Source organism: Cololabis saira, chromosome 17 (genome assembly GCF_033807715.1).
Source record: "Cololabis saira isolate AMF1-May2022 chromosome 17, fColSai1.1, whole genome shotgun sequence".
Taxonomy (NCBI): domain Eukaryota; kingdom Metazoa; phylum Chordata; class Actinopteri; order Beloniformes; family Belonidae; genus Cololabis; species Cololabis saira.
This window is the reverse complement of record NC_084603.1, coordinates 36,673,432-36,700,109: the sequence shown is the minus strand read 5'-3', so window position 1 is coordinate 36,700,109 and position 26,678 is coordinate 36,673,432. Positions and strand designations below refer to the sequence as shown.

Genomic DNA, 26,678 nt, shown 5'->3' with positions numbered 1-26,678 from the left:
TCACGTTATAATGTGAAAAGTTTCATGTTAGAACAATAAACATGTCACGTTATGAAGTGATATTTTTCAAGTTATTACAATATACAAATTTAACACGTTATAACGTGATAAATTATTGTTCAAACAATATACTATTTATCACGTTATAACGTGAAAAGCTTATTGTTAGAACAATAACCATTTCACGTTATTACAATATACAAATTTATCATGTTATAACGTGATAATTTATTGTTAGAACAATATACTATTTATCACGTTATAACGTGATACTGATATTTTTTTTCTTTTCTGGAGCTTCCGTATGCTACTACTTATTACTACTTATTACTTGTATTTTGCACCGTGGGTCAGGGAGGACTGTAATTTCATTGTGCTGCATGTTGAACATAAAGCATACAGCAATAACACTTTGAAACTTTGAAACTTAGTTAGGCATAAGAGAGTGCTGTCAGTTATAGCCAATTTCACAGGCTACAAAATTGATAATTAAAAGTCGGAATCATTTTGGCTTTGTCATGTCTGGGTTTTCTTGTTTCAACAGAACAAATCAGTTTATGTTGATCTAGGTTCATGGAAATTTGCCTTTGGGTCTATTATCATCAAATAAACCTTTTGGATGTGGTTATTTCCAAAGGTGGGTAGTATCGAGTTACATTTACTCCGTTACATTTACTTGAGTAAATTTTGGGAAATGTTGTACTTTTAGGAGTAGTTTTGAATCACTATACTTTTTACTTTTACTTTTGTAGATTTGTGAAGAAGAAACTGTTACTCTTACTCTGCTACATTAGGCTACGTTGAGCTGTTACTTTTCTTTTATCCCTTTTATCCGCGTACGTGTTAATCTCATGACATCACTGAGTGATTCTTTGGGAAAAATGTTTGTTTTTGCATGTTTTGTCACATTTACACAGACTCAAACACACACAGAGTTTCTATGAGTTCATGTTTGTTCTAGTTCTGCCTGGTTAAAAAAGAAAAGTACAAAGGCTTGCGCTACTTAATGTATTTTTTATTCTGTTATTATTTTATTTATTTTATTATTTATTAAAGTACTTGAATTTACTTTAATATTATTTTAATTTAAGCTATTATTTTTTATTAATTTTAATTAATTTTAATTATTTTGTTGATTTAATTTGCCTGAAGATGATTATTTTGTACATTTGTCTGTTTGAATGGTTGTGTTAAAAAAATAAATCAGACGTTACTCAACAGTTACTCAGTACTTGAGTAGTTTTTTTTACAAAGTACTTTTTTACTTTTACTCAAGTAATTATTTGGATGACTACTTTTTACTTCCACTTGAGTCATATTATTCTGAAGTAACAGTACTTTTACTTGAGTATAATTTTTGGCTCCTCTACCCACCTCTGGTTATTTCCATGAATACTAGATGATTTTGTCTGACTCTATAATGACGGTTCAATTTTGAAATGAATTGTAATGTGTAGTTTTATTTTGAAAGCGCCATCGTCATATCCGGGACGTGCAGTCTCTGACAGCAAACTTTCTGAGCTTCGACTGTTTATTCTGGTGAGGTTGACGTTTCTGTTGTCATTTTCAACTGACTACACGTTTGTTGTACTATATTCTTTCCTTTTAGATGTATTGCTTCGCTGATTTACATCGGTAATATGCCACCAGGGAGCTCATAATGTTCGCTTCTTGTTAATCTGATTACAAATGGGTCATAAGGAAGGAAGTGTTAGTTTCTGAAAAAGCGAACAACAAATAAAAATGCACCATATGGGTTTTATATTACAGGAAGCTTGGTGCTTTTAACTGTGGGGCAGTTTAGTGTGTTATTAACCCACTATGGTTGGGTCCAAGCAGATCACCTGCTGTTCATCTACCGCGGTCAAACCAGCGCTCCTACATTTCGTGTGCGCTTCTATTTCATTCTTTACGGCAAATGAATGAATGCAGCTCAAAAACAGAAAGATATGAAGAACTGAGTTTGAAGTAATGCAGATATTTTTTGTTTCCATATATTTCTTTCATACAACGGAGTATTAGGGCCAAACTAAGACAAAAAAAAATGGAAATTACGAGAATAAAGTCATAATTTTTGAGAATAAAGTCGTAATATTAAATATATTATAAATATATAAATATAACTTCACAAGATGCTCAATATTCCTCATTTTAACACAGGGAGAAGACTGCTCTTCCTGTTAGAGTTCTCATACATTATATTCTCATAACATTACGACTTTATTCTCATAATATTACTTTTTTCTCATAAATTACGACTTTATTCTCGTAATGTTACGACTTTATTCTCGTAATTTTACGACTTTATTCTAATAATATTACTTTTTTCTCATAAATTACGACTTTATTCTCATAATATTCTGACTTTAATCTCATAATATTACGACTTTATTCTATTACTTTATTCTATTTCATACTAGAATATAAAGTGCAATATCATTCTTGTTTTGCACTATCCCCTTTGCTGCTGTACACTGCAAATTTCCCCGCTGTGGGACTAATAAAGGAATATCTTATTTTATCTTACGACTTTATTCTCGCAACATTATGACTTTATTCTCATAATTTTACGACTTTATTCTCATTATATTATGACTTTATTCTCGTAATTTCCAATTTTTTTTGGTCTTAGTTTGGCCCTAATACTCCGTCGTACTTTCGTAACCGTGATGACACCCATACTTCCACCGGAATATTTACAAACTCTTACTATAAAAGAAAAGGATGAAACACCTTTTTCTTTTTTTTTACTTCAGGTTCTGTGTTGCAGAGACTGTAAAAATTCATTCCTCCATAATTTCACCTAATACCTCATATACTTCTCTTCACAACTAATATCTCTACAAGCACACTGAACTTGTAGTGATCGTAGTTGTGAGGAGAGGAATATGAGTTAGCTGCAGATGCTTCGACTGCTGATTTTGTTTGTGAACTGTATTTCTGATTTGTTTTTAATAGTTTTGTTATTTGTGCAGCTTTGTGTTTGTGCTGCCTGTCTTGACCAGGACTCTCTTGTAGAAGAGATTTTTAATCTCAACGAGACTTTTTTCCTGGTTAAATAAAGGTTATAATAAATCTATCCCACATGTGATGGGGGAGATGACAGGCCACCCGTCCATCACTCGGTCTCACAAAAACAAACACCCATACATGGGTCTATATCCCTACAAGCACACTGAATATGTAGTGATTGTAATTGTGAGGAAAGGTATATGAGTTATTAGGTGAAATTATGGAGGAATTAATTTTTACAGTCTCTGCAACACAGAACCTGAAGCGAAAAAGGTGATTGACCTTTGTAGAAAAGTAAAATGTTTGCAGTTTAGGTCTTAATATTTCAATATTTGAACTGTTAAAATGTTTTTCATTCAGAGTGCCTGTAGTGATTGTAGTCCTAAAGAGAGGTATGTGAGGTATGAGGTGAAATTATGGAAGAATTAAGTTGTACAGTCTCTGCAACACAGAACCTGAAGTAAAAAAAAAGAAAAAAGTGTTTCATCCTTTTCTTTTAAAGTAAGAGTGTGTAAATATCACGGTGTAATTATGGGTGTCATCAAGGTAATGAAAGAAATATATGAAAAAAAAATATCTGCATTATCTCAAACTCAGTTCTTCATATCTTTCTGTTTTGAGGGCCGCATTCATTCATTTGCCGTAAATACTGAAATAGGAGCGCACATGAAATGTAGGAGCGGCTGATTTGATCACGCAAGTACAGCCTTAATTATGGTCCGCGTTAAATCGACGGCGTAGTCTACGGCGTAGGTACGCGGGTCGCGCACTATACGCCGTAAGCTCTGCGTTGGTGTAACGCGGAACCATAAATCAGCGTTACGAATGACGGCTGGCTTGACCGCAGTGTTCATCTCCGAGGATCACAAGGTCTCTGAGTTCCTCATCCATTTAATTCACTGCTCACCAGGCCAGCGTGGTTTCGTATATTTGTATATATTTCATGACATATATAGGTTGCCACTTGTTTTAAATAGCACAAATCACCATCACTACTTCACCACGTAGCGGCGCACGAGTCAACAACAACTTCTTTTTGTGATCAAATTTTTATTTCTTTTTTTTCCTTTTTCTGAGAAAAAAAACATTGTGCCATGTGTTTGATATTTTTAGCAAACAAGCAACAATACATCACAACAACAAATGAATAGATAAATGTAGTAACAAAAAACTAATACAAAACAGAAAAAGAAAAAAAGAAATACACCTATATATCCTTGTTATATTGCTATAATTCCGTGGTGAAGTAATGCCCATATTATTAAGTATAACAATGCAAGATTAACACATAAATTAAAGGAAAAAATAAATAAATAAATAAATAAATAAAACGACTCCTGAGGGGCAGCGACAGGTTTCCATGGTAACCAGGTTTGAGTGGCAGGTGAGGGTTAAATGGCGACGGTCTATGATTCAGATTTAAATTAATCCTGATGTTGGTAATATTTGTCCTTTACTAAGTGATAAAGCTACGAATCATTGCATTAGATATATTATACAGAGAGATATTGTTTCTAAACCTGCAGCACTTTTCTATTGGAATAACTTATTCCAATAACTTATAATGAGGTTGGAAAAACACATGGGTCTTGTCAAGAAAATGTATTATTACAAACAAAGTAAGAGAGGTTACTTATAAAATACTTCATAGATGCTATCCAGTCAAGACCAATCTTATTAAATGTAAGATAAACATTGACACACTCTGTTCTTTTTGTGGTAATGTTGATGAAACAATATCTCACTTATTCTGGAATTGCACATATACTCATATTCTCTGGATTGACCTTAATAATTTTATAAATGCTAAAGTTGATTCTTCCTTTAAATTGAGCATTCAGCATGTACTATTTGGTGACAAGCCCAGACAAAGTATATTTAATCAACCTTCTCTTAATCCAATCTCTGATTGATTTCCTGAAAACTGTATTGATTAATAATGTTTTGCTGTTCTCAGGTTGCTGCATATATTTGTTGCTTTATGTAACATGCTTCGATAGATAAAAATTCACCTCCTATAATTGTCTTGGATGTGAAATCTAGCTCTGTGATTTTAACATGGAGAGGCGAGGGGATTTACTTTTGGAGACGGCTCCTAGTGGTCGGTCAATGAACTGTATTTAATCGTATTTAGGCGTTTATCTCAACTTTATGTTGCAGCTTGGTTTTGCTGTGAGAAGGTTCTAGGTTTTAAAGAACATTTGGATATGTTGCCATGTTCATCCTGTTTTATTTCCTTGGATGAACAGATAAACTGTCACTTTATCTGCAGGAAATACACTGCAAAAACTCAAAATCTTAACAAGAATATTTGTCTTATTTCTAGTTAAAATGTCTCATTTTTGGTCCAAAAAATCTCATTACTCTTAAAACAAGACTCATCAATGGAAAAATAACTTTTTCACCTGTTTCAAGTAGATTTTCACTTGAAATAAGTAGAAAAATCTTGCTTGTAATCAGAAGATACATTTTGTTCCACTGGCAGATTTTTCTACTTATTTCAAGTGAAAACTTACTTAAAAAAGGTGAAAATTGTCAAATAAGTTATTTTTCTGGTAATGACTCTTGTTTTAAGTGTAATGAGATTTTTTGACTAAAAATTAGACATTTTAACTAGAAAAAAGACAAATATTCTTGTCAAGATTTGGAGTTTTTGCAGTGTAAAAATGCATCTTCACGAAGTTCGATTAAGTGATAAAAATCTACATCTCAGGTGAAAACCGCTCCCAGGCTTTACTAATAAAGCTTCTGTTCCAGGTCCCTGCCATGTTTCCGGTGGTGGTGGTGCACGGAGGAGCGGGCCACATCCCTAAGGAGCGCTCAGAACGCTCCACCGGGGGAGTGAGCTCTGCAGCACGGGCCGGGTACCTGGTCCTGCAGGGAGGGGGCAGCAGCATGGACGCTGTGGTGGAGGCCGTGACCCAGATGGAGAACAACCCCTCCTTCAATGCAGGTAGTGTCAAAGGGTCGACTAATGGCGCTTTTCCACTAGTACTCGGCTCTACTCAACTCAGCTCGACCTGGTTTCTTTTCCACTACAATTCAGCATCTGGATCAGAAGTAGGAGGTTGGAGAAGCTGCTGTGACGTATTTGATTCTTTGATCTAAACGAAGAAGACAACAACACTAAAGATGTAGAACCTGGAGGAGATGATAGATGTGCTGCTGGGTCTGTGGCTTGTGTTCAATATCAAGTTAAAAATGAGAGTGAAAGAAGCTTCAAGCGGTGACTTCCGTTTGTCTCAGCGCTGCTGAAAAGTCAGCTGGAGCCGTGAGCAGCTATGAAGAGACAGAGCTCCTGGTAGATCTGGTCGTTCCTTATCACCCATCTAGATCAGGGTTTGTCAACCGGTGGTCCGCGGCCCTCTGGTGGTCCGTGACGGTATTGCAGGTGGTCCGTGAAATTGTAAATGGAAAACAATAATATTTTAAAAAATATATATTTATTCCTTAGACTCAATTTATTTTCCATTTACTATTCATTTTTGTGAATAATTTACCCATCCAAATTATGTCAAATGAGTGAGAGTGAACTTTGTAATATTATAAGCCCTCTTGGCTTCCTATTGTTAATTTTTCATTGACTGTTTTTTGTTTTTTTTATAGCAAAAGGTGCAAATAAAAATATACACTGATGCAAATAAATAGCCTATATAGGCCCATACTCTTATTTAAAAGCAAGGTGCAAAATAAAACAAACATCCCAAAAAGCAGTGATCCCCGAGTTGCTTCTTGGTTATAATGGTGGGACTGGGACAAAACCAGTTGAAAACCTCTGGTCTAGATCCCTTTTTAATTCTCTCCTCAGCACCAGGTTTATGAACATCTGTACCTCAGAGTTGGATCATGAAAAAGACTTTAGTGCTGCCATTGCTGGTTGAATAAAATGAACGAGAATCCGTCAGAGTCTCTTTCTCTGATTTCCTCCTCCTGACTCAGACGTCTGACTCCAAACCCCGACCAATCGGTGGTCTGTAGTGTGATGATGTCAGATACAGCCGACTCAGCAGCTTAGAACCTCGGCAGAATAGATACAGAAAAGTATCTACTCTGCACGTTAGACCCCTGGTGGAAAAGCACCAAACCAAAAGGAGGCGAGCCGAGTCGAGCTGAGTAGTTACTAGTGAAAAAGGCTGTAAGGTCATTCACTTGTACACAGGAAATGTCTGTTTCAGCATCTACACAAACACAACTGTTCATGTGAACAGTTTCTGTTTCTGAAGGGTGATTTCAAATAGACACCTCGTGACAAATTGTCCACGTTTTGAAGTGGAGTCACTCGTAGGCAGATCTGATATGACGGTCCAGTGAGGAGTTAAAGTGATCAGCCAAGCAGACGTGTGAACGATCAAAAGTTGACTATTCAAAAGTTGGGTCTCCACTATATTTACTAAAGGAGGTTAATACCTGTGTTTGGACGTTTGTTCCTCATGCTCACACATCTTCATGTCGTCCTCCAAATAATTATGAGTTCAACGCTGTAATGTCAGAAATATTTTTCACGAGTAAAACCATCATCCGTGACAGGTGACAGTCTTCCCTACGGAAGAGTATTAGGGCCAGGCAGGAGAAAAATAAAAATAATATTTTAGAGGAGGAAGATTTTTTTTTTCATTATGCACTTCCAGAAAAAAGTCGAAATGTCGAAATTAATGTTGAAGTACAATTTCGAGGAAAAAGTCAACATTTCGTGAATAAAGTTGAAATGTTGAGAAAAAAGGTGAAATTTCGACTTTATTCTTGAAATTGTATTTCAACATTAATTTCAACATTTTGACTTTTTTTTTTCGACATTTTTACTTTTTTCCCGAAGTGCACAATAAAAAAAAATCTTCCTCTCTCAAATATATTTTTCACCTGCATGGCCCTAATACTCTTCCGTATATCCCAGGGATGGAGGTCCCAGCAAATGTTTCCCATTTTCAGACCGTGCAGTGTCCAGAGAACAGAGGTGTCTTCAGTATTCACATTCATTACTCAGGTACAAGTATAGATACTAGAGTTTAAAAATACTCCTGTAGAAGTTGAAGTATCAACTCAAGTTTTTTACTCAAGTAAAAGTATAAAAGTACTGGTTTCAAAACTACTTAAAGTATAAAAGTAAAAGTAATGTAAGGGGGAAAAAAGCCATTAAGGACCAAAGCCATTGAAAATGAATGCATCTTAGTATAATGCAAATATATTAAAGAACCATATATGTGTACTATTGAGCATTAACATGTGTTTCAGAGAGCAGCAGATATGATGACTAGTTGCCTATAAGTATTGTAATGATGCAAAAAGTCAAACTTCAGAGGCATGTTATCATTTATCCTAACCTTTATTGGAATGTACATCCAAGTTTAGTTGCAGGAATCTGAGGGAACGGGTGTAAGAACAAAACTGGACAAGAACATCTGAAACAACCACAACCAAATTCACTCTATCCGGATGGAGCAATTTAACTGGATAGTTTTTATTAAAGGCCGAAATGAAATAGAGTAACGAGGCTGTTTTTAAAATGTAAGGAGTAAAAAGTACAGATAATTGCGTGAAAATGTAAGGAGTAAAAGTAAAAAGTCGTCTGAAAAATAATTACTCCAGTGAAGTATAGATAACCAAAATTTCTACTTAAGTAAGGTAACGAAGTATTTGTACTTTGTTACTTGACACCTCTGCCAGAGAAGCTCTGAAAGACCCAAGAGCTACATTAAATTTAGACCTTACAGGACTCGTCCAGCATTTTAAATGCTTAAGACCACGTCAGCACAGTTAGCAGACTGAACAAGTACAAGAAGAAAGCCTCTTCTTTATAAAAAGACAACGAAGGATAACTAAAGTTTGCAAAAGTACATCTGAACAAATCAATGTCCCGTACACAGATGAGACCGAGGTGGGGATGTTGAGTCTTGATGCCCAGCTTTCATGTTCGTTGAACACCAGACAGCATTTCAGCACCTAGCCATCAGTGGAGCTGATTTCAAACACACCCGTTTATTTCAGAGACAAGTGTGAGGACATTCGGCCTGACGGCTGAAGCTTGGCTTAATTAAGGGGTTGGTTTATTGTTTATTGGATGGATCCCCATTAGCTACCGCCTTGGCGACCACTAATCTTCCTGGGGTCCATAAAGTACATAAAATATTACATAAATGATAACATCTAAGACATAAATACATGCAGTCATACATTCCTAGTATAACTACACTTATAATAAAAACAACAATGACAACAACAATAACCACACACACTAACACACACTTCAGTTATATACCGGTATGCATAATATTATAATACCGAATTTTCTGGACTATAAGCTGCACCTGCATACAAGCCGCATCCGCTCTATTTAAAAAAAAGAAGATATGCAAGCCGCAGATATTTATGTTGTTAGATTAGATATTTACTACATGTACAGAAGGATTTTGAACTGTAAATGATGTACATGTTTGTACCTAAATAGATCCTTTACTAACAGTGTCTTTTAACACGGCAGCAACTTTGCTGATTAAAACGGGACAGAACCAAGAGAAAATAACCGGTATTTATTCATCTATTTATCTGTTTGAAATCTGCTTCTACCTACTTCTATCTGCTAAAGAAGAAGTAGTGTATTCTTCTTTGCATTTATTTTGTCTTAGTTTTGATTCTAATTCCGGTTAGAGCGCCCCGAGTGGTGGAAGAAAAATCCACAGAATAGCTGCACCTTTGTATAAGCTGCATGATTCAAAACCTATGAAAAAAGTAGCGGCTTATAGTCCAGAAAATACGGTATATTAATAACACTATAATTATACTAATACACTATAATAGTGCTAATAATACCATAGATTAGTAATATATTTTCAGTCATTGCAATCATTATAATAATTCTACTAATTTCAATATCTTTTCTGTCTAAACAAGACGTGGAAAAACGTATTCATGCATTCATTTTCAGTAGGTTGGATTATTGCAATGGCATCTTTACAAGAAATCAATCAGGCAGCTGCAGCTGATCCAGAACGCTGATCCAGAGTCCTTACAAACACCAGGAAACTGGACCATATCACACCGGTCATGAAATCACTACACTGGCTTCCAGTGTCTTGGCACTTTTAATGTTGACGTAAAGCACTTTGAATTACCTTGTGTTGAATTGTGCTGTACAAATAAACTTGCCTTGGCGGAAACTGATCACAACCCGATTAAAATGCTGAGTTGGCACCTTCAGAGCTGAGCTGAGTTCACAGACATGAGTGAGATGGATCATGACATTGATCGCTAAGTTCTACAACAACTGTGAGAGACTGATGAAGGCTTACTGGAAAACAACTACTTCAAGTCATCGTAACTCAAGTTGGATCTAAAAGTTAGTGACTCATGTGGGAACCTAGTATTTCCCAGAAATACCTTCCATAGTAGCACACATCCCCTCAATTCAATTCAATTCAATTTTATTTATAAAGCGTCTATTACAACAGAAGTTGTCTCTAGGATCTTTCCAGAGTCGCAGAACATGACCTCTGCGCAATTATTACATAAACATAACAAACATTGGCAGGTAAAAACTCCCCTAGTGGGAGAAAAACCTTAAGCCAAACTGTATCAAGGAAAAACTCCCCTTTAGGAGGAATAAACCTGGACCAGGACCTGGATCATAAGGCGGGAACCTCCTGCTGGAGACCAGCTGGGCAGAGCAGGAAAAGAGAAAAACTAGGAAAAACCTCACTAAACAGGTGATCAGTATTGGGCCATGTCATTCATTCATTCATTTTTTTCCTCCATATGACATTTATTCTCTATCTATTGTTTTGGGCTGATTTGTTTTCAGTATTTTTGTCTAACCCCTCTCTGTGTCTGAGGTGATTTTGGAGATCAGCCCCATGAGTGTGGCTGATGACGGCCTGGTGTGCTCAATTAGTTTGGCTGGCACTAACCAAATGGCCTGAGCAGAGAGAGGGTGGGGGGGTTTGGGTAGAAGTGTTTAGTTTAGTTGCTTTTTTAGGCCCCGTTTACACGTAGCAAAAACGGTGGTGTTTTAATGCATTTTGGCCGTTCATTTACACGAAAACGAAGGTCAAAGTCACCAAAAACCATCATTTCTGAAAACTCCGGCCTAAGTGAAGATTGCAAAAACTCCGTCTTCACGTTTGCTTGTAAACGGAGGGAAGCAGACATTTAGGCTTCAGAACGTCAAATTATGCGACAGAAACGTCACCAGCGTCATGTGTGCGACCTGTGTTTACAATTTGTTTGGCCACAGTAGTTACTCGTGTCATTTGTTGATGTTTTTTTCAGATACAAACTGTATCACGATATTGGGTTATTAATAGTGATGCACCGATTGTTCGGTAACCGAAATTGTTCGGCCGAAAATGGAAAAAAAACACTTTCGGTGTTCGTTGGAATAAGTGGGAAAAAAAACGAACAATTAATAACGGCGTTGTAAAATAAGGAAATAGACTGGCCGCTCCGTCCCGTAACGTTCCGCACCACATAAATCGTTGGCCAACCAAAAACTATCCCCATAAGAATTTTACCTAATAGACTGGCCGCTCCCGTAATAAATCGTTGGCCAACCAAAAACTAACCCCATAAAAATTTTACCTAACATTCACCAGGAGGTGGAACCAAAACAACATAATGCTGGGAAATTAAAAAAATTAATTTTTTTATGTTCAATAAATATTTTCTACCTTGTAATTTTGTAAAAGATTTTTTTCTTTGAAAAGCATGGCTAAATCAAATGTATTTGATTTATGCAATGGTGAAAAAATTGGCAAAATAAATGAAAAACTGCTGAAGAACCATGTTCGGTATTCGGCCAAGTCTTTATTATTATTTTCGGTTTCGGTTTCGGCCACAAATTTTCATTTTGGTGCATCACTAGTTATTAATATGAATCTATTGTGTTGACTAGTAACGCGCAGTGTATTGGTGCCGACCCGACCCGCGGACGAAAATCTTACTCCGCTCAGAAGAAACTAGTACCGTTTTGGTCCCAATCACGGGACTCTTTTAGGGTTTTGAGCTCTGAACTTTTACTTATGTAAGGCTGGTGTAGAGTTAAGCCTTACCTTATTAAATTAAACCTTTTTGGGGTGGTGAGTAGGATAAACACGGGGACAATTTCTGCTGAGTTCTAGTGTACTTTAATGTCCCTCAACAGTGTAGGATTTTAGAACATCATTTAGATCATCTGCTGCAAGTCTAAAATGAGAAAAGCACAGGGAAACGCACAACTGGCAAACAAGCCCTTGAGATTAGTAAGAGAAAAAACAAACGAGACACGAGAGCAGGCAGAGACACAAACAGCAACCATTTCAGGTCCCTGAGACTGAATCAAAACTAGGCTACTGCGATTATCTGTCCCCCAAAACTGCAGAGTGAGTATGTAGGTGAGTGAGCAGGTGAGTGAGTAGGTGTAAACAATCATGTCTGAAGAACCAGAGTTTAATAGTTTAATAGTTTAATAGTTTTATTTGGATCCTCATTAGCTGCAGCAAAACTGCAGCTATTCTTCCTGGGGTCCGACACATAATATACAATACAAGACAAAATAAAAGCAAACCTAAAGAGGTAGTAGAAGAAAAAGAAAAGAAACATTGAAAAGAAAAAAAAAGTAAAAAAAAAAAAAAAAGGAAATTCTACTACAAAATATATTCTAGATTTCTGTCAAATAAGACCAGTGTTCCTTTTGACACTCACATTAAAGGAGCATGAGGCAGGATTGAGGCAGGATTTATGAAAAAAATTCGTATACGTTTTAAGTTTTCTAGTAATAATGTCAGATGAAGCGTTCCAAACCCAAAAGAATGAGCCCTCTAGTGTATCTCTCCGTTGCCTTGAACAGGCTGTGTGCTGCAAAATGTGCTGCAATTCTGGGCCGGAATGTCCCGCGCTGCCCTGTGGATGTGACGTCACATGACGCTGCATGCACGTTTTCCCCGTTCTCCCGTGCCGGCTTCACTGTTGGCTGCAGTACCCCCGACGTCATGGCGAAGGGTGGCGCTAATGAGTCTCATTTCTTAAAAGGAGCCTCATGCTCCTTTAAATTAAATAGGTTTTATATGTATTTATTTAAGAGATGTTTCTTTACTAATAATTTGAATTCTTTTATGCTAGTAGTTCGCTCAAAGTGATTGGGAAGTAAGTTCCATTCATACATAGCTCTATACATCACCGTTCTCTTACTATAGTTTCGGTGACACTCTTTAAAACATTTAAGACCCAACAGAGGGATACTGAGTGTAGCAGCAACGTAGGTCGGGCACCTCAGAGCCCACTCCGTGAATCTGCTCTGTAAACTTTCACGTCTGATCTCTGATCTTTCCTTTAGACCAGCCACGTGTGTCTGACAGCAGAGGGTGCCAGTAAGTTTGCCCGGTCCATGGGCGTCCCGGAGGTTCCCATGGACTCCCTCATCACCGAGTACTCTCGCATGCGCTGGGAAAAGAACCTGGCTCCAGACGCCAACCCTGTGGAGTGCCAAATGTGAGGCGTCACACAGTTGTACAGCATTTTCTTGTTTGTGTAGCATGTCAGAGCACATCAAAAATGTGAAAAGAAAAGCTTCTCCTGCAGCGCAGTCAGTTAGAAAAATGTATTCATGCACTGCCTTTCGCAGACAGAAACCACAAAGTGCTTCACAATAACAATTTTAGATAGGAGATAAGAGTGGACGTCAGGTACCCGGTATTTAAAAAGATGGGACCTCCAGAGACTGTCGTCTTTTTAAAGAGGATAGAATGAATTCCTAAAATTCATGCAGGGAAGATATGGTGTGATTTATTGCAGCTACAACAACGAGTGCAGTTTTTGGATCAACAACTAGTCAATAACTTACGGTTAAGGAAGTTAAGAGTTGTTAAGCACCTTTTCTTAAGATGTATTATAAACGAAATGCATCGCCTACATATAATTAATATCAACGTCCCTTCAGTGTGCTGGGGACGTACATCAGGTGGGACTGTGGTCGTCTGAAATGTGTTGTGTTTTTTTGTTTTTCATCAAAACCATTTCACCTCTTGAACATTGGAAACAAAATGTGACTTTAACTGCATACATCACATTGCCTGTCTCTTTCCTGGTCCCAGTTATGTCCAAACTAACAGAGCAAAATAAACTATTTTACTTTTAAATCTTCTGCTTTAACTACAGATTTTCTTGGAATGTATTTATGATTACTTTTATATTTGTATTTAGTGTTTTTCTTCGGGAAGAACCTTGAACTTATTGGACTGTGTTGTCTACACTGCAAAAACTCAAAATCTCAACAAGAATATTTCTTATTTCTAGTTAAAATGTCTCATTTTTAGTCAAAAAAATCCCATTACACTTAAAAAAAGAATCATTACCAGAAAAATAACTTGTTATTTGACAATTTTCACCTGTTTCAAGTAAATTTTCACTTGAAATAAGTAGAAAAATCTGCCAGTGGAACAAGATTTATCTTCTCATTACAAGCAAAATAAATCCTGTTCCACTGGCAGATTTTTCTAATTATTTTAAGTGAAAATCTAATTGAAACGTGAAACTTGAAAGGTGAATATTGTTGTTTTTTCCAGTGATGAGTCTTGTTTTAAGTGTAATGAGATTTTTTTTTTACTAAAAATGAGACATTTTAACTAGAAATAAGACAAATATTCTTGTTAAGATTTTGAGTTTTTGCAGTGTATCTGCCTCTGCAGGGGGAAGATGGGCACGGTTGGTGCAGTTGCAGTGGATGGAGAAGGCAACGTAGCGTGCGCCACCTCCACCGGCGGGATGCTGAACAAGATGGAAGGTCGGGTGGGGGACACGCCGTGCATAGGTCAGTCCTCACACCTGTGGTCTAACGTCACACACTTTTACCAAAGCCCTCAAAACAAGCATTACTATTGTAATGCTCTGTATGTTGGCGTCTCCAAGTCCTCTATTAGCCTTCAACTAGTGCAGAATGCAGCTGCCTGTCTTTTAACTAACACTAAAAGACGCGAGCACTCCGGTTTCTCCGGTCCTCTATTCACTCCACTGGCTTCCTGTCCATTTTAGAATTGATTTTAAACTTTTAATGTTAGTTTTTAAAGCCCCCGTCCCCTATTTATCGGAGCTTTTAACGGTGCGTGAGCATGGCAGGGCTGAGATCCTCAAACCAACTGTTGTTGGAGGAGCCAGGTCAAAGTTCAAGCGCCTGGGTGAACGAGCCTTTTCAATTCCCCCCCCCCCCGCGGCTCTGGAACAAGCTCCCCTGCAACTTACGCACTATCTCTGACCTGGGCCTTTTTTAATCAAGCTCTACACAGATCACCTGGGTAAGGGTGGGGGCATGGCTCAGTGGCGGGTCAGACCCGTCCCGAGACACTCCTGCCACAAACCCGCCCACACACCAGTCCCCAAGACCTACCACTCCCTGAGAGCACAAGTAAACACTGCATATAACACAGTAATAACAACAAAAGCAACAATATTAATAATAGTCATTGTCATCATCATTATTATACAATATATGAAAAAATAGATGCATTATGTAAAAAAAATGTTTTTTTAAATGACACAAATGAGAAGGCAATACCACTAAAGGCAACTACATGGTTTATTGAGATTGGAAAATAGTGAGTTTTGAAAGGGGACCTATTATGAAAAACAGGTTTTTTCTTGCTTTAACATATAAAGTGGTCTCCCCTCAGCCTGCCAACTCAGAGAAGGAGGAAAGCAACCAAATTCTGCAGTGTCTGTACAGCCGCCCGGATGATCCGTCCAGTGTGATGTGGATCTACGAGCCAATAAGATTCTGCTCCTGTCGTTACGTAACGACGGACGCGATTTACATCGGTTGGCCTCCGATGCGTGAAACCACGCCCACAACTAACTCCACCGGCCGGAGCTTCAACCATTTTTTCGTAGCGGTGTATCACGTCATTCAGGCAGCCAATCAGCACAGAGCCTCATTATCATAGCCCCGCCCACTCAGAATCCTGCATAGATAATGAGGTTAGAGAATGGAAAGATAAAGACATGGCTCAGAGGCTTTTAAAAACAATTTAAAAGCTTGTTTTTAAGACATTCAAGGCCTGTTTAAAATAGGTATTAGATGCCATAATAGGTCTCCTTTAAAGAGACGTAATTATTTGAGTTCTCTTATATTGATAGGTAAGTTGTTTCAATCTGATGGGGACTTTGAACTTAAAAGCACGTCTTCCGATTTCTTTAAATGTCAAAGGAACGAAAAGGAAGGGTTGCTGAGTGTTTCTGAGAGAATATGAGGAGGTATATGGAATCAAATATTGTTTTAAGTAAGATGGATAACTAAAGTGGATACATTTGAATATGAGTTGGAGCCAGTGGTATGGTACAGGACTTTCTCAGAAAATTAGAATATTGTGATAAAGTTCTTTATTTTCTGTAATGCAATTAAAAAAAAAATAATTTCATACATTCTGGATTCATTACAAATCAACTGAAATATTGCAAGCCTTTTATTATTTTAATATTTCTGATTATGGTTTACAGCTTAAGGTTAAGATTCCCAGAATATTCTAATTTTTTGAGATAGGATATTTGAGTTTTCTTAAACTGTAAGCCATGATCAGCTATATTAAAATAATAAAAGGCTTGTAATATTTCAGTTGATTTGTAATGAATCCGGAATGTATGACATTTTTGTTTTTGTAGTTGCATTACAAAATCACAATATTCTAATTTTCTGAGACAGTCCTGTATATACCTGCGTCATCATCGACACCACCTTTTAAAAAGGGTCCGTTGTGAAGGACGACGCGTGTTTGGAGCTGCTTATACGACTCGTCCTGATGGCAACACTTCTACTTCCTCATCAGTCATTTCTTTACTCAACTCAACATGTGATTGTCCAGCAAAGAGGTTTTTCTGACACCAGCGTCTTTAACAACCATGCTGAACGGCACCGCAGACCACCAACAGACACCAGTACCCCCCACCCGTCGGCTGACTAATACTGATGACATACTGCCGCAGGAGCAACAGGCCAGAGCCAAAGTTTTGATTTGAGTGCAAAGGTACGGTAGTGTCGCAGTGGATGAAAACATCCTCCACTTTAGCAAATAGAAGCAGGGAGCTTTGGCCTGCGTTTGCGGCTTGTCTAATCTGTCACTATCAATACGTGACTGATAGGAGAAAGTTATGACTCAGCAGCCGGAATTCAGCCCCAAAGTCCAAAACAATCAGCAAAGATGTTGTGGTGGGAAGGTTTGATCAGAGACACAGGTTCAGAGAAAAGGCATCAGTTACTTTAATCATTGCTCCGGTTTCATAACACGCCATGAGGTGAATGGGATTCGTCCTCAGAGCAACGACGAAACATTTCCTCAAAATACTTTATTAGTTATAAAACTTCACGCGGTGAAACATTCCTCAATGTCAAGGCTGCTGTTTGGCTCAGGATGGGAGCGTAAAAGGAAATAAAAAGCTTTTCTCTGCGACTGCAGTGAAAGTTGATGTGTGTGTTTCTGTCTAGAACTGTCTGCTGTTGTTGTTGTCTGTAGTGGCTGATCAGGGTTGACCCCCCCTCTGGACTGGGGGGGGGGTCAACAAAGTACAACTCACTGAGGTTCAGTGGGGAGAACACATCCAATAAGTGTACAATGTTTAATTGCTTACTCTGTGTGTGTGTGTGTGTGTGTGTGTGTGTGTGTGTGTGTGTGTGTGTGTGTGTGTGTGTGTGTGTGTGTGTGTGTGTGTGTGTGTGTGTGTGTGTGTGTGTGTGTGTGTGTGTGTGTGTGTGTGTGTGTGTGTGTGTGTCAGGGAGTGGCGGTTATGCTGACAATCAGGCAGGAGCTGTGTCGACCACTGGCCACGGAGAAACCATCATGAAGGTCACGCTGGCCAGACACATCCTGTTCCACATGGAGCAAGGTCTCTCTCTCTCTTACACACACACACACACACACACACACACACACATGCACGCGCAAAGTTGGGGTTTGACAGTTACCGTATTGGCCCGAATATCAGATGGTGTTTTTTGCATTGAAATAAGACTGAAAAAGTGGGGGTCGTCTTAGGGTGCTTTCACACCTGTCCCGTTTGGAGCAGTTGTTCCGAAGCAGGGAGCGTTTCCTCCTAAAGATCGGTTCGTTTGGAATATGTGAACACAGCAATCGCGCTCGGATGTGGGACAGAACAAGCGAGCTGAGATCTCCTAGGAGAGGTGTTCTCGGCTCGCTTCCATTCCAGACCTGGAGCGGTTCGTTTGCAGTAAGAACATAATCCACACAGCAACCGACAAACAAACTAGCCACACTCGCTTACGATTGCTCCATAGTTGTTGTTTTTCTCGGGGTACGGAAGAGGAAACTCTTTCCGCATTCATTTCTGACCAATGAGAGAACAGTTGGTTCATGGCATTTGTTAACAGCTTTGAACCGCTACAGACGGTTGCCTTTTGAACACAAACGCCACAAACGAAAAATGAAACAACTGTATCGATTTAGCCCCTGAATCGGAACAAAACTAACGGGCCACAGGTCTGAAAGCACTTTCAGGGTCTAGACATGATACCCATTCAAAACGCGTGATGGCGCCAGATATCTTTAAAGCGAATGCTGAATTTAACTCCCCAGGCCAAAGCGAACCCCTGTCACGAAGAATAAAAATAAAAATAGCGGTAAGAAAGAAAAGAGAAGAAGATAAGAGAAGAGATAACAGAAAAGGAGGAGAAGTTATGATGCAAACTTCCAGATGATGATTTGAATGAGGCAATAACATGCTTTTTCTCTCGAATATATTGTTATAATCATTTGTTTCAGATGTACTGTAATTATTTTCTGTATAAAAATTTGGTATGGTGTTTAAAAAGTGTTTTTTCAAACTTCAAACTGTGGGACTCCTGACGCAGTAGTTAGGTACCGGCAGGCCAAGCAAGCCATAGCTCGAGCAGTCCTGGAGGCAAAAACTCTGGTCTGGGAGGAGTTCGGGGAGGCCATGGAGGAAGACTTTCGGTCGGTCTCGAGGAAATTCTGGAGGACCGTTCGGCGCCTCAGAAGGGGGAAGCAGTACTCTGCCGGCACCATTTACGGTGTGGGTGGGGAGCTGTTGACCTCGACTGGGGACATCGCCGGACGGTGGAAGGAATACTTTGAGGATCTCCTCAACCCGACAGACATGCCTTCCACTGAGGAAGCAGAGAGTGGGGACTCTGGGACGTGCTCATCCTTCACCCAAGCCGAGGTCACTGAGGTGGTTCATAAGCTCCTCAGTGGCACCGGGGGTGGATGAGAGTACCTCAAGTCTCTGGATGTCGTAGGGCTGTCTTGGTTGACACGCCTCTGCGACATTGCATGGAGGAAGGGGACAGTACCGCTGGGGTGGCAAACCGGGGTGGTGGTCCCTCTGTTTAAAAAGGGGGGACCAGAGAGTGTGTTCCAACTACAGGGGGATCACACTTCTCAGCCTCCCCAGGAAAGTCTACGCCAGGGTACTGGAGAGGAGATTACGGCCGATAGTCAAACCTCGGATTCAGGAGGAACAATGCGGTTTTCGTCCAGGTCGTGGAACACTGGACCAGCTTTATACCCTCCGCAGGGTGCTCGAGGGTTCATGGGAATTTGCCCAACCAGTCTACATGTGTTTTGTGGATCTGCAGAAGGCATTTGAGTCCGGGGCCCTCTATTAAGGGTTGTCCGGTCTCTATATGATCGGAGCAGGAGTTTGGTTCGCATTGCCGGCAGTAGATCAGACTTGTTCCCGGTGCATGTTGGACTCCGGCAGGGCTGCCCTTTGTCACCGGTCCTGTTCATAATTTTTATGGACAGGATTTCTAGGCGCAGCCAGGGGCCGGAGGGGATCCGGTTTGGGAACCTCAGGATTTCATCTATGCTTTTTGCAGATGATGTTGTCCTGTTGGCTTCATCGGACCGGGACCTTCAGCATGTGCTGGGGCGGTTTGAGGCAGAGTGCGACGCGGCAGGGATGAGAATCAGCACCTCCAAATCCGAGGCCATGGTTCTCCACCGGGAAAGGGTGGCATGCCTTCTCCGGGTGGGTGGAGAAGTCCTGCCTCAGGTGGAGGAGTTCAAGTATCTCGGGATCTTGTTCACGAGTGAGGGAACGATGGAGCGGGAGATTGACAGACGGATCGGTGCAGCGTCCGCAGTTATGCAGTCGATGTACCGGACCGTCGTGGTGAAGAGGGAGCTGAGTCGAAAGGCGAAGCTCTCGATTTACCAGTCAATCTACGCCCCTACCCTCACCTATGGTCATGAACCATAGGGGGTCTCTGGAGACATGGTAGTGACCAAAACGATAAGATCGCGGATACAAGCGGCCGAGATGAGTTTCCTCCGCAGGGTGGCTGGACGCTCCCTCAGAGATGAGAAGCTCCGTCACCCGGGAGGAGCTCGGAGTCGAGCCGCTGCTCCTTCACATTGAGAGGATCAGCTGAGGTGGCTTGGGCATCTGTACCGGATCCTCCTGGACGTCATACCTAGGGAGGTGTTCCAGGCATGTCCCTCCTCCCTAGGGAGGTGTTCCAGGCATGTCCCTCCGGGAGGAGACCCCGGGGCAGACCCAGGACACGCTGGAGAGACTATGTCTCTCCGCAGGCCTGGGAACGCCTTGGACTCCCCTCGGAAGAGCTGGAGGAAGAGCTGGAGGAAGTGTCTAGGGTGAGGGAAGTCTGGGCATCTCTCCTAAGACTGCTGCCCCCGCGACCCGGTAATGGATAAGCGGTGGAGAATGGATGGATGGATGGAAAAGTATTCTTAAAAAGAATCCTTCCAGCACAAGATGAAGATCAAAGAGCAACACATCAGACTGACTGGCATGTAACTTTGAAATGGATTGTTCAGCAGTGACTATCATCTCCTCTCCTTCTGCTCTCAGGTCAGTCAGCAGAGGCTGCCAGTGATTTGGGCCTGGCCTACATGAAGTCCAGAGTGGGGGGCTTGGGTGGGGTGGTGACGGTGGACCCCCAGGGCAACTGGGCCGCTCGCTTCTCCAGCCTGCAGATGGCATGGGCCGCGGTGCAGAAGGACACCCTTCACCGTGGCCTTTACGCCGGGGAACACTTCACCCAGAGCATCCATGAGCCTCACTGACGGGAGGGCCGGAGGTGTGGACGTCTGAAGGTCTGGAGGTCAGGAGGCCTGGAGGTCTGGAGGTGTAGACGTCTGGAGGTGTAGACGTCTGGAGGGGTGGAGGTCTGGATCTCTAGAGGTCCGGAGGCCTGGAGGTCCGGAGGTGCAGCCTTCTTTTTAGACCGTTCTAGGAGTCGAGATTAGAAATGAAATAATTTACAATTAAATGTGTTTAATATAAAAGTCATTATGAAGAAAATTAAAATCTGGATGATTCAAGCTCGTTGTGAAATCTACTGCAGGCAGACATGCCACCCAGAGGACTGTTGGTGCCGAGGCTTAAACACCTGTAAATAAGACACTTTAGCTTTACAGCATTTAGGTTGTCATGGGAGCCTGTCAGATCCAACTCAGCTGCTCAGCCTCGTCAAGTGAAGGAATTTTGTTCGAATAAACCCTATTTTATTAGTTATAAACTGATGACAACTTCTAACATTAGAACTGATTAACAACGCTGTGGAAACAACAGTAGAAAAACACCCATCTGATCAAATATTCTTTATTTGATGCTAGCGTAGAGGTCACCTGTTAACCTGGAGGGCGGCGCAGCGAGGAGCTAGTTCTTGTGTTTTGTTGGTGTTCCGTTTCAAATGTCAACATCATCCAGAAATCGCTTACCCTACCTTTAATAATGTGTCTTTAATGATGTTGTGGGTGTTTCCCTCCTTTGAGATGGACTATAGTTTGACATGTTTCTTTTTAACCCCACTCTCGTTAATACTCTACACTTTTAAATGTTTAAGAACCAATAATGATTGTACTAAAGTTTATGCCGCACATGAAAATTCCCACAGTCTTCAGGTTCTTAAACGCACCACAGACTGTTATGTTGTTTACATGTGTTACATTTTTACTTATGTTTATACATGACTCACTGAATGCTGTTTTATCAGTGACACTGTCTATTCTACTTATACTGCATATCTTAATGCTCATTCTGTGATAACTGATTAATGCTGACTTTAATTTCACAACTCATCCAGAGCTGTAACTTCAGAAATCGTGTTAGAGATATATCCAGCTCAGGGTATGTTTATGTTTAATATGTACTTTTATTTTCTAATCAACCAGTATTGTTGTGTTTATGTTTCAGTAACCACACACACACACACACACACACACACACACACACACACACACAAACGAGTTGTAATGAGAGCACAGAACTCATAAAGAGCTGAAACTTTATTCCTGGACTCTGTGATCATTCAAACTCACCTGCACCGTATAAGTGTCCTGACCGAGACCCTGAAGTGTTTACTGCCACCAAGATCCAGAGCTGGGTAGAGGAGCCAAAAATTGTACTCAAGTAAAAGTACTGTTACTTCAGAATAATATGATTCAAGTAGAAGTAAAAACTAGTCATCCAAATAATGATTTGAGTAAAAGTAAAAAAGTACTTGGTGAAAAAACTACTTAAGTACTGAGTAACTGTTGAGTAACGTCTGATTTATTTTTTTAACACAACCATTCAAACAGATAAAAGTACAAAATAATCATCTTCAGGCAAATTAAATCAATAAAATAATAAAATTAATAAAATATAGCTTAAATTAAAATGAAAGTAAATTCAAGTACTTTATTAAATAATAAAATAAATAAAATAATAACAGAATAAAAAATTAATTAAGCACAATTAGCACAAAATTTCAAGCCTTTGTACTTTTCTTTTTTAACCAGGCAGAACTAGAACAAGCCCATTAACTCATATAAACTCTGTGTGTGTTTGAGTCTGTGTAAATGTGACAAAACATGCAAAAACAAACATTTTTCCCAAAGAATCACCCAGTGATGTCATGAGATTGACGCGTACGTGGATAAAAGGGATAAAAGAAAAGTAACAGCTCAACGTAGCCTAATGTAGTGGAGTAAGAGGAACAGTTTCTTCTTCACAAATCTACTCAAGTAAAAGTAAAAAGTATAGTGATTCAAAACTACTCTTAAAAGTACAAAATTTCCCAAAACTTACTCAAGTAAATGTAACGGAGTAAATGTAACTCGTTACTACCACCTCTGCATACAATGATGCTGTTTTCCCCAATAGTCGGACTCGTATATTGACCAAATTAGAGATACAAAATTACAAAGTAATTTTTTAAGATTTTGTGGCTCTAGTGGCTTTTATTCTGAAGTGGCCAAGAACGTAGGGCAGAGAGTCGCAGGCTGGGACTGGAACCTGGAACTGCTTCAGGAGATGGAAAGCCTGTAAATGTGGCTACAGTTACAGTTGAAACCAGAAGTTTACATACGATGTTCAAAAAGACAGAACAGTTTTTATCTCACTGTCTGAAGTTAGATCAGAGTAAACCTTCCTGTTTCAGGTCAGTCAGGGTCACCCAAATGATTTCATTTTGCTAAATGAGAGAGAATTTCTTAGAGAATTTTATTTTACTTTCTTCAAGGTCAAAAGTTGACATACATTTCCTTAGTATTTAGCTGCGTTGCCTTTGAACTGCGTGACTTGGGTCAGACGTTTTCGGGGTACAAGCTTCTGACAGTCAGAGCCGGCCCAACTGAGCTGCTTAGGGCCCCGTGACCACTAGGGGGCCCCCAAGAGTTAAAGATATATATATATATAATTCAGGACTCTCAGAAAATTAGAATATTGTAATTTTCTGTAATGCAATTACAAAAACAAAAATGTCATACATTCTGGATTCATTACAAATCAACTGAAATATTGCAAGCCTTTTATTATTTTAATATTGCTGATCATGGTTTACAGCTTAAGAAAACTCAAATATCCTATCTCAAAAAATGTGAATATTCTGGGAATCTTAATCTTAAACTGTAAACCATAATCAGCAATATTAAAATAATAAAAGGCTTGCAATATTTCAGTTGATTTGTAATGAATCCAGAATGTATGACATTTTTGTTTTTTTAATTGCATTACAGAAAATAAAGAACTTTATCACAATATTCTAATTTTCTGAGACAGTCCTGTATATATATTTTTACATAAATACACATAGTGACGAGGTACTGTTTATCTAAGTTGAAATATTTTAATTATAGTTCTAGTTTTTGTAGTACTTTGTTGTTGTACTTAATTGTTCTTGTTCCACTTCAAATTGTTGTTGCAGTTTATTTAAAACCAAAAATTAAGTAGATAAAGTGTTTACAGTAAATGGTTTATAAATTATCTATTTGATTATGTTGTTTTGTTTTAGTAGGCCTACACTGTAGAAGACACTCAGTATCACACTTAGTACTATATCACTTTAAATATTAAGTGTAAATCAACCCCAGGCCGCTCTTGTTGCTGAATTTGCTCCATTTCAGATTAAAAACCATAGATGGTAAAAACCTGCCAGGCTGACAGTAGGATGATGAAACAACACTGCTGCAACTGTGCAGCTCTCTGACCTTTGACCTGTTGCTTCTCTGTGTGGCCAGTAGGGGCAGTTGCTGACTCTGATCAATATTAATTGAAAGATTTTTCTGCAAGTTTGTTAATCTGTTTTCTGCTTCCATGGTCTTAATCCCTGTGGATTACAATCTAACTACAACAAAAAGTTATTACAAGTGTATTTGTAATGACAGGGAAGAACATGAAATAAGTTTATAGTGGGTGTGTGAATTATCAATAATCAGTATTATTCTTATATTATATATAATCAGTAATAGAGGACCCCAGAATCAAATTTAGCTTAGGGCTCCATGGAGGCTTGGGCCGGCCCTGCTCTGGACGGAGTGTTTGTGAAGTGCTCTGCATTATTTTCTGGTGGTTAAAGCTCAGGCTTTGTGTTGAGAAACCAGCAAACCGCTCCAATCCCCGGTCAGCGCTCTGACTGTAGGTGTTCATCTGATCCACCAGAGGGCGCTGTTTCTACACATGCGCCGAGAAACCGCCACTGCTGGACTCAGTCCTTTAGTTTTTCTTACTTTGGGGTTTTTTCTTTCTCGTGTATTGAGTATTGTGACAAAATCATGTGAATTTGATTATTTTAATTGTGATCCTAAAAGCATTTTAGTGATGGATACTGAAGACCTCCATCTGTTGCAGTGTTGGCCCCGTCACATCTTTTATTTTTGAAGTTTTTGTCTGCATTAGTGACACCTAATAAAACTCAGTGGAGATCTAATTTTAGTCTTGTATTAATGTCTCGTATTAATTCTTGCTCTTTTTAATAATGCTTACAATTACTTTTTACTTTACTATTATTAACATGGTTTCCAAAGAACCAAATTTCCAAATCAAGCAAAATGTAGACATTTGACTGCAGTTGTGTTGTGTGTGTGTGTGTGTGTGTGTGTGTGTGTGTGTGTGTGTGTGTGTGTGTGTGTGTGTGTGTGTGTGTGTGTGTGTGTGTGTGTGTGTGTGTGTGTGTGTGTGTAGGTGTGTGTGTGTGTGTGTGTGTGTGTGTGTGTGTGTGTGTGTGTGTGTGTGTGTGTGTGTGTGTGTATGTGTGTGTGTAGGTGTGTGTGTGTGTGTGTGTGTGTGTGTGTGTGTGTGTGTGTGTGTGTGTGTGTGTGTGTGTGTGTGTGTGTGTGTGTGTGCGTCTGTGTGCGTGTGTGCGTGTGTGCGTGTGTGCGTGTGTGTGTGTGTACCAACAGTGGACATCGGCGTTGTTACACACTCACGAACAGTGGACCTCAAATCCAGCAGGGGACATTTTTCAGGTCCCTGAAGGTCATGCTTTAAATCATGCCAAAATCATGTCTAATACCCTCTGGTTAATTTTTTTTATATTTTTCCCGAGAGGGGACCTGAAGGTGTGTGAGTGTTAAACTCTATACTCACCCGGCTCCTGCTGGCTGGAGCTGGGAATTAACGACTCATTCACACACGTCGTTTAACACTCCCCCATGGTGTGAATGGGTGACAGCAGCAGGCAGCCTTTCAGACTGTAGAGGGATATTCAACAGGCTACTTAGTGAAGGTTTTGTGACAAAACATTAAAGGCTCAGCTTTATTGGATGTCTTAAGTTTCAAATTGTCAGTATTTCAATATAATTGTGTGCTCAATCAGGGGCGGGGCTTCAGGAGGGGCTGGAGGGGCGGCTGCCCCCGGGCCCGAGTCTCTAGGGGCCCGGGCTGGCTGTTGATGTTTTCTTTTTTTTTTTTAATTTTTATTTCATTTCATTTAGATGTGACCGTCGGGCCCTATCATATTTACAAGGGCCCAGTAATAAATAAGTAAATTTAAAAATGTATTTAAAAAAAGTATCACAGTAAGTCGCGGCTAAAATCGTCATCAACAGCCGCCAATGTCATCATCGCTCACTTGTAAACAGAGCTCAAGCAAGGTGCACGGCAGGCATAACTATGAGTGGAAGTGCCTATAAGCATAAAAGTGGAGCGACAAAATGCAAAGAAAAGGGAAAAAGGGAGCAGGAAAGAGCTAAACTGCCGAAGTTACATTCATTCTTTGCTAAAATAAAATAAGTCCCGTCAATTGACTCGCGAGCGTAACTTCAAAAAATAAATAAATATTGCAGAAGCTTGCACTCTTCTGACACATGAATGAACATAAAGAGGAAGGCCTATATACTCTAAATACTACTAAATAAATAAAACTAAACTAACTAAAACAATAAAACAATTTGTAAACAAATAAAAAACACATCTGGAGTGGCAAATAACATTTTATTAACATGGCCATGCTG

At 39.6% G+C, this 26,678-nt stretch overlaps 1 protein-coding gene across 1 annotated transcript; it reads left to right on the top strand.

Moving 5' to 3' along the window:
- Positions 1 to 1,474: 1,474 nt before the first annotated feature.
- LOC133463369 (isoaspartyl peptidase/L-asparaginase-like) lies at positions 1,475 to 22,237 on the top strand. Its single transcript, XM_061744878.1, has 6 exons — positions 1,475 to 1,539; positions 5,770 to 5,965; positions 13,313 to 13,467; positions 14,664 to 14,785; positions 17,734 to 17,844; positions 20,812 to 22,237. Exons 2-6 carry the CDS (start codon positions 5,960 to 5,962, stop codon positions 21,024 to 21,026), a joined length of 609 nt encoding a protein of 202 aa, XP_061600862.1. The 5' UTR covers positions 1,475 to 1,539; positions 5,770 to 5,959; the 3' UTR covers positions 21,027 to 22,237.
- The last annotated feature ends 4,441 nt before the right edge of the window (positions 22,238 to 26,678 follow it).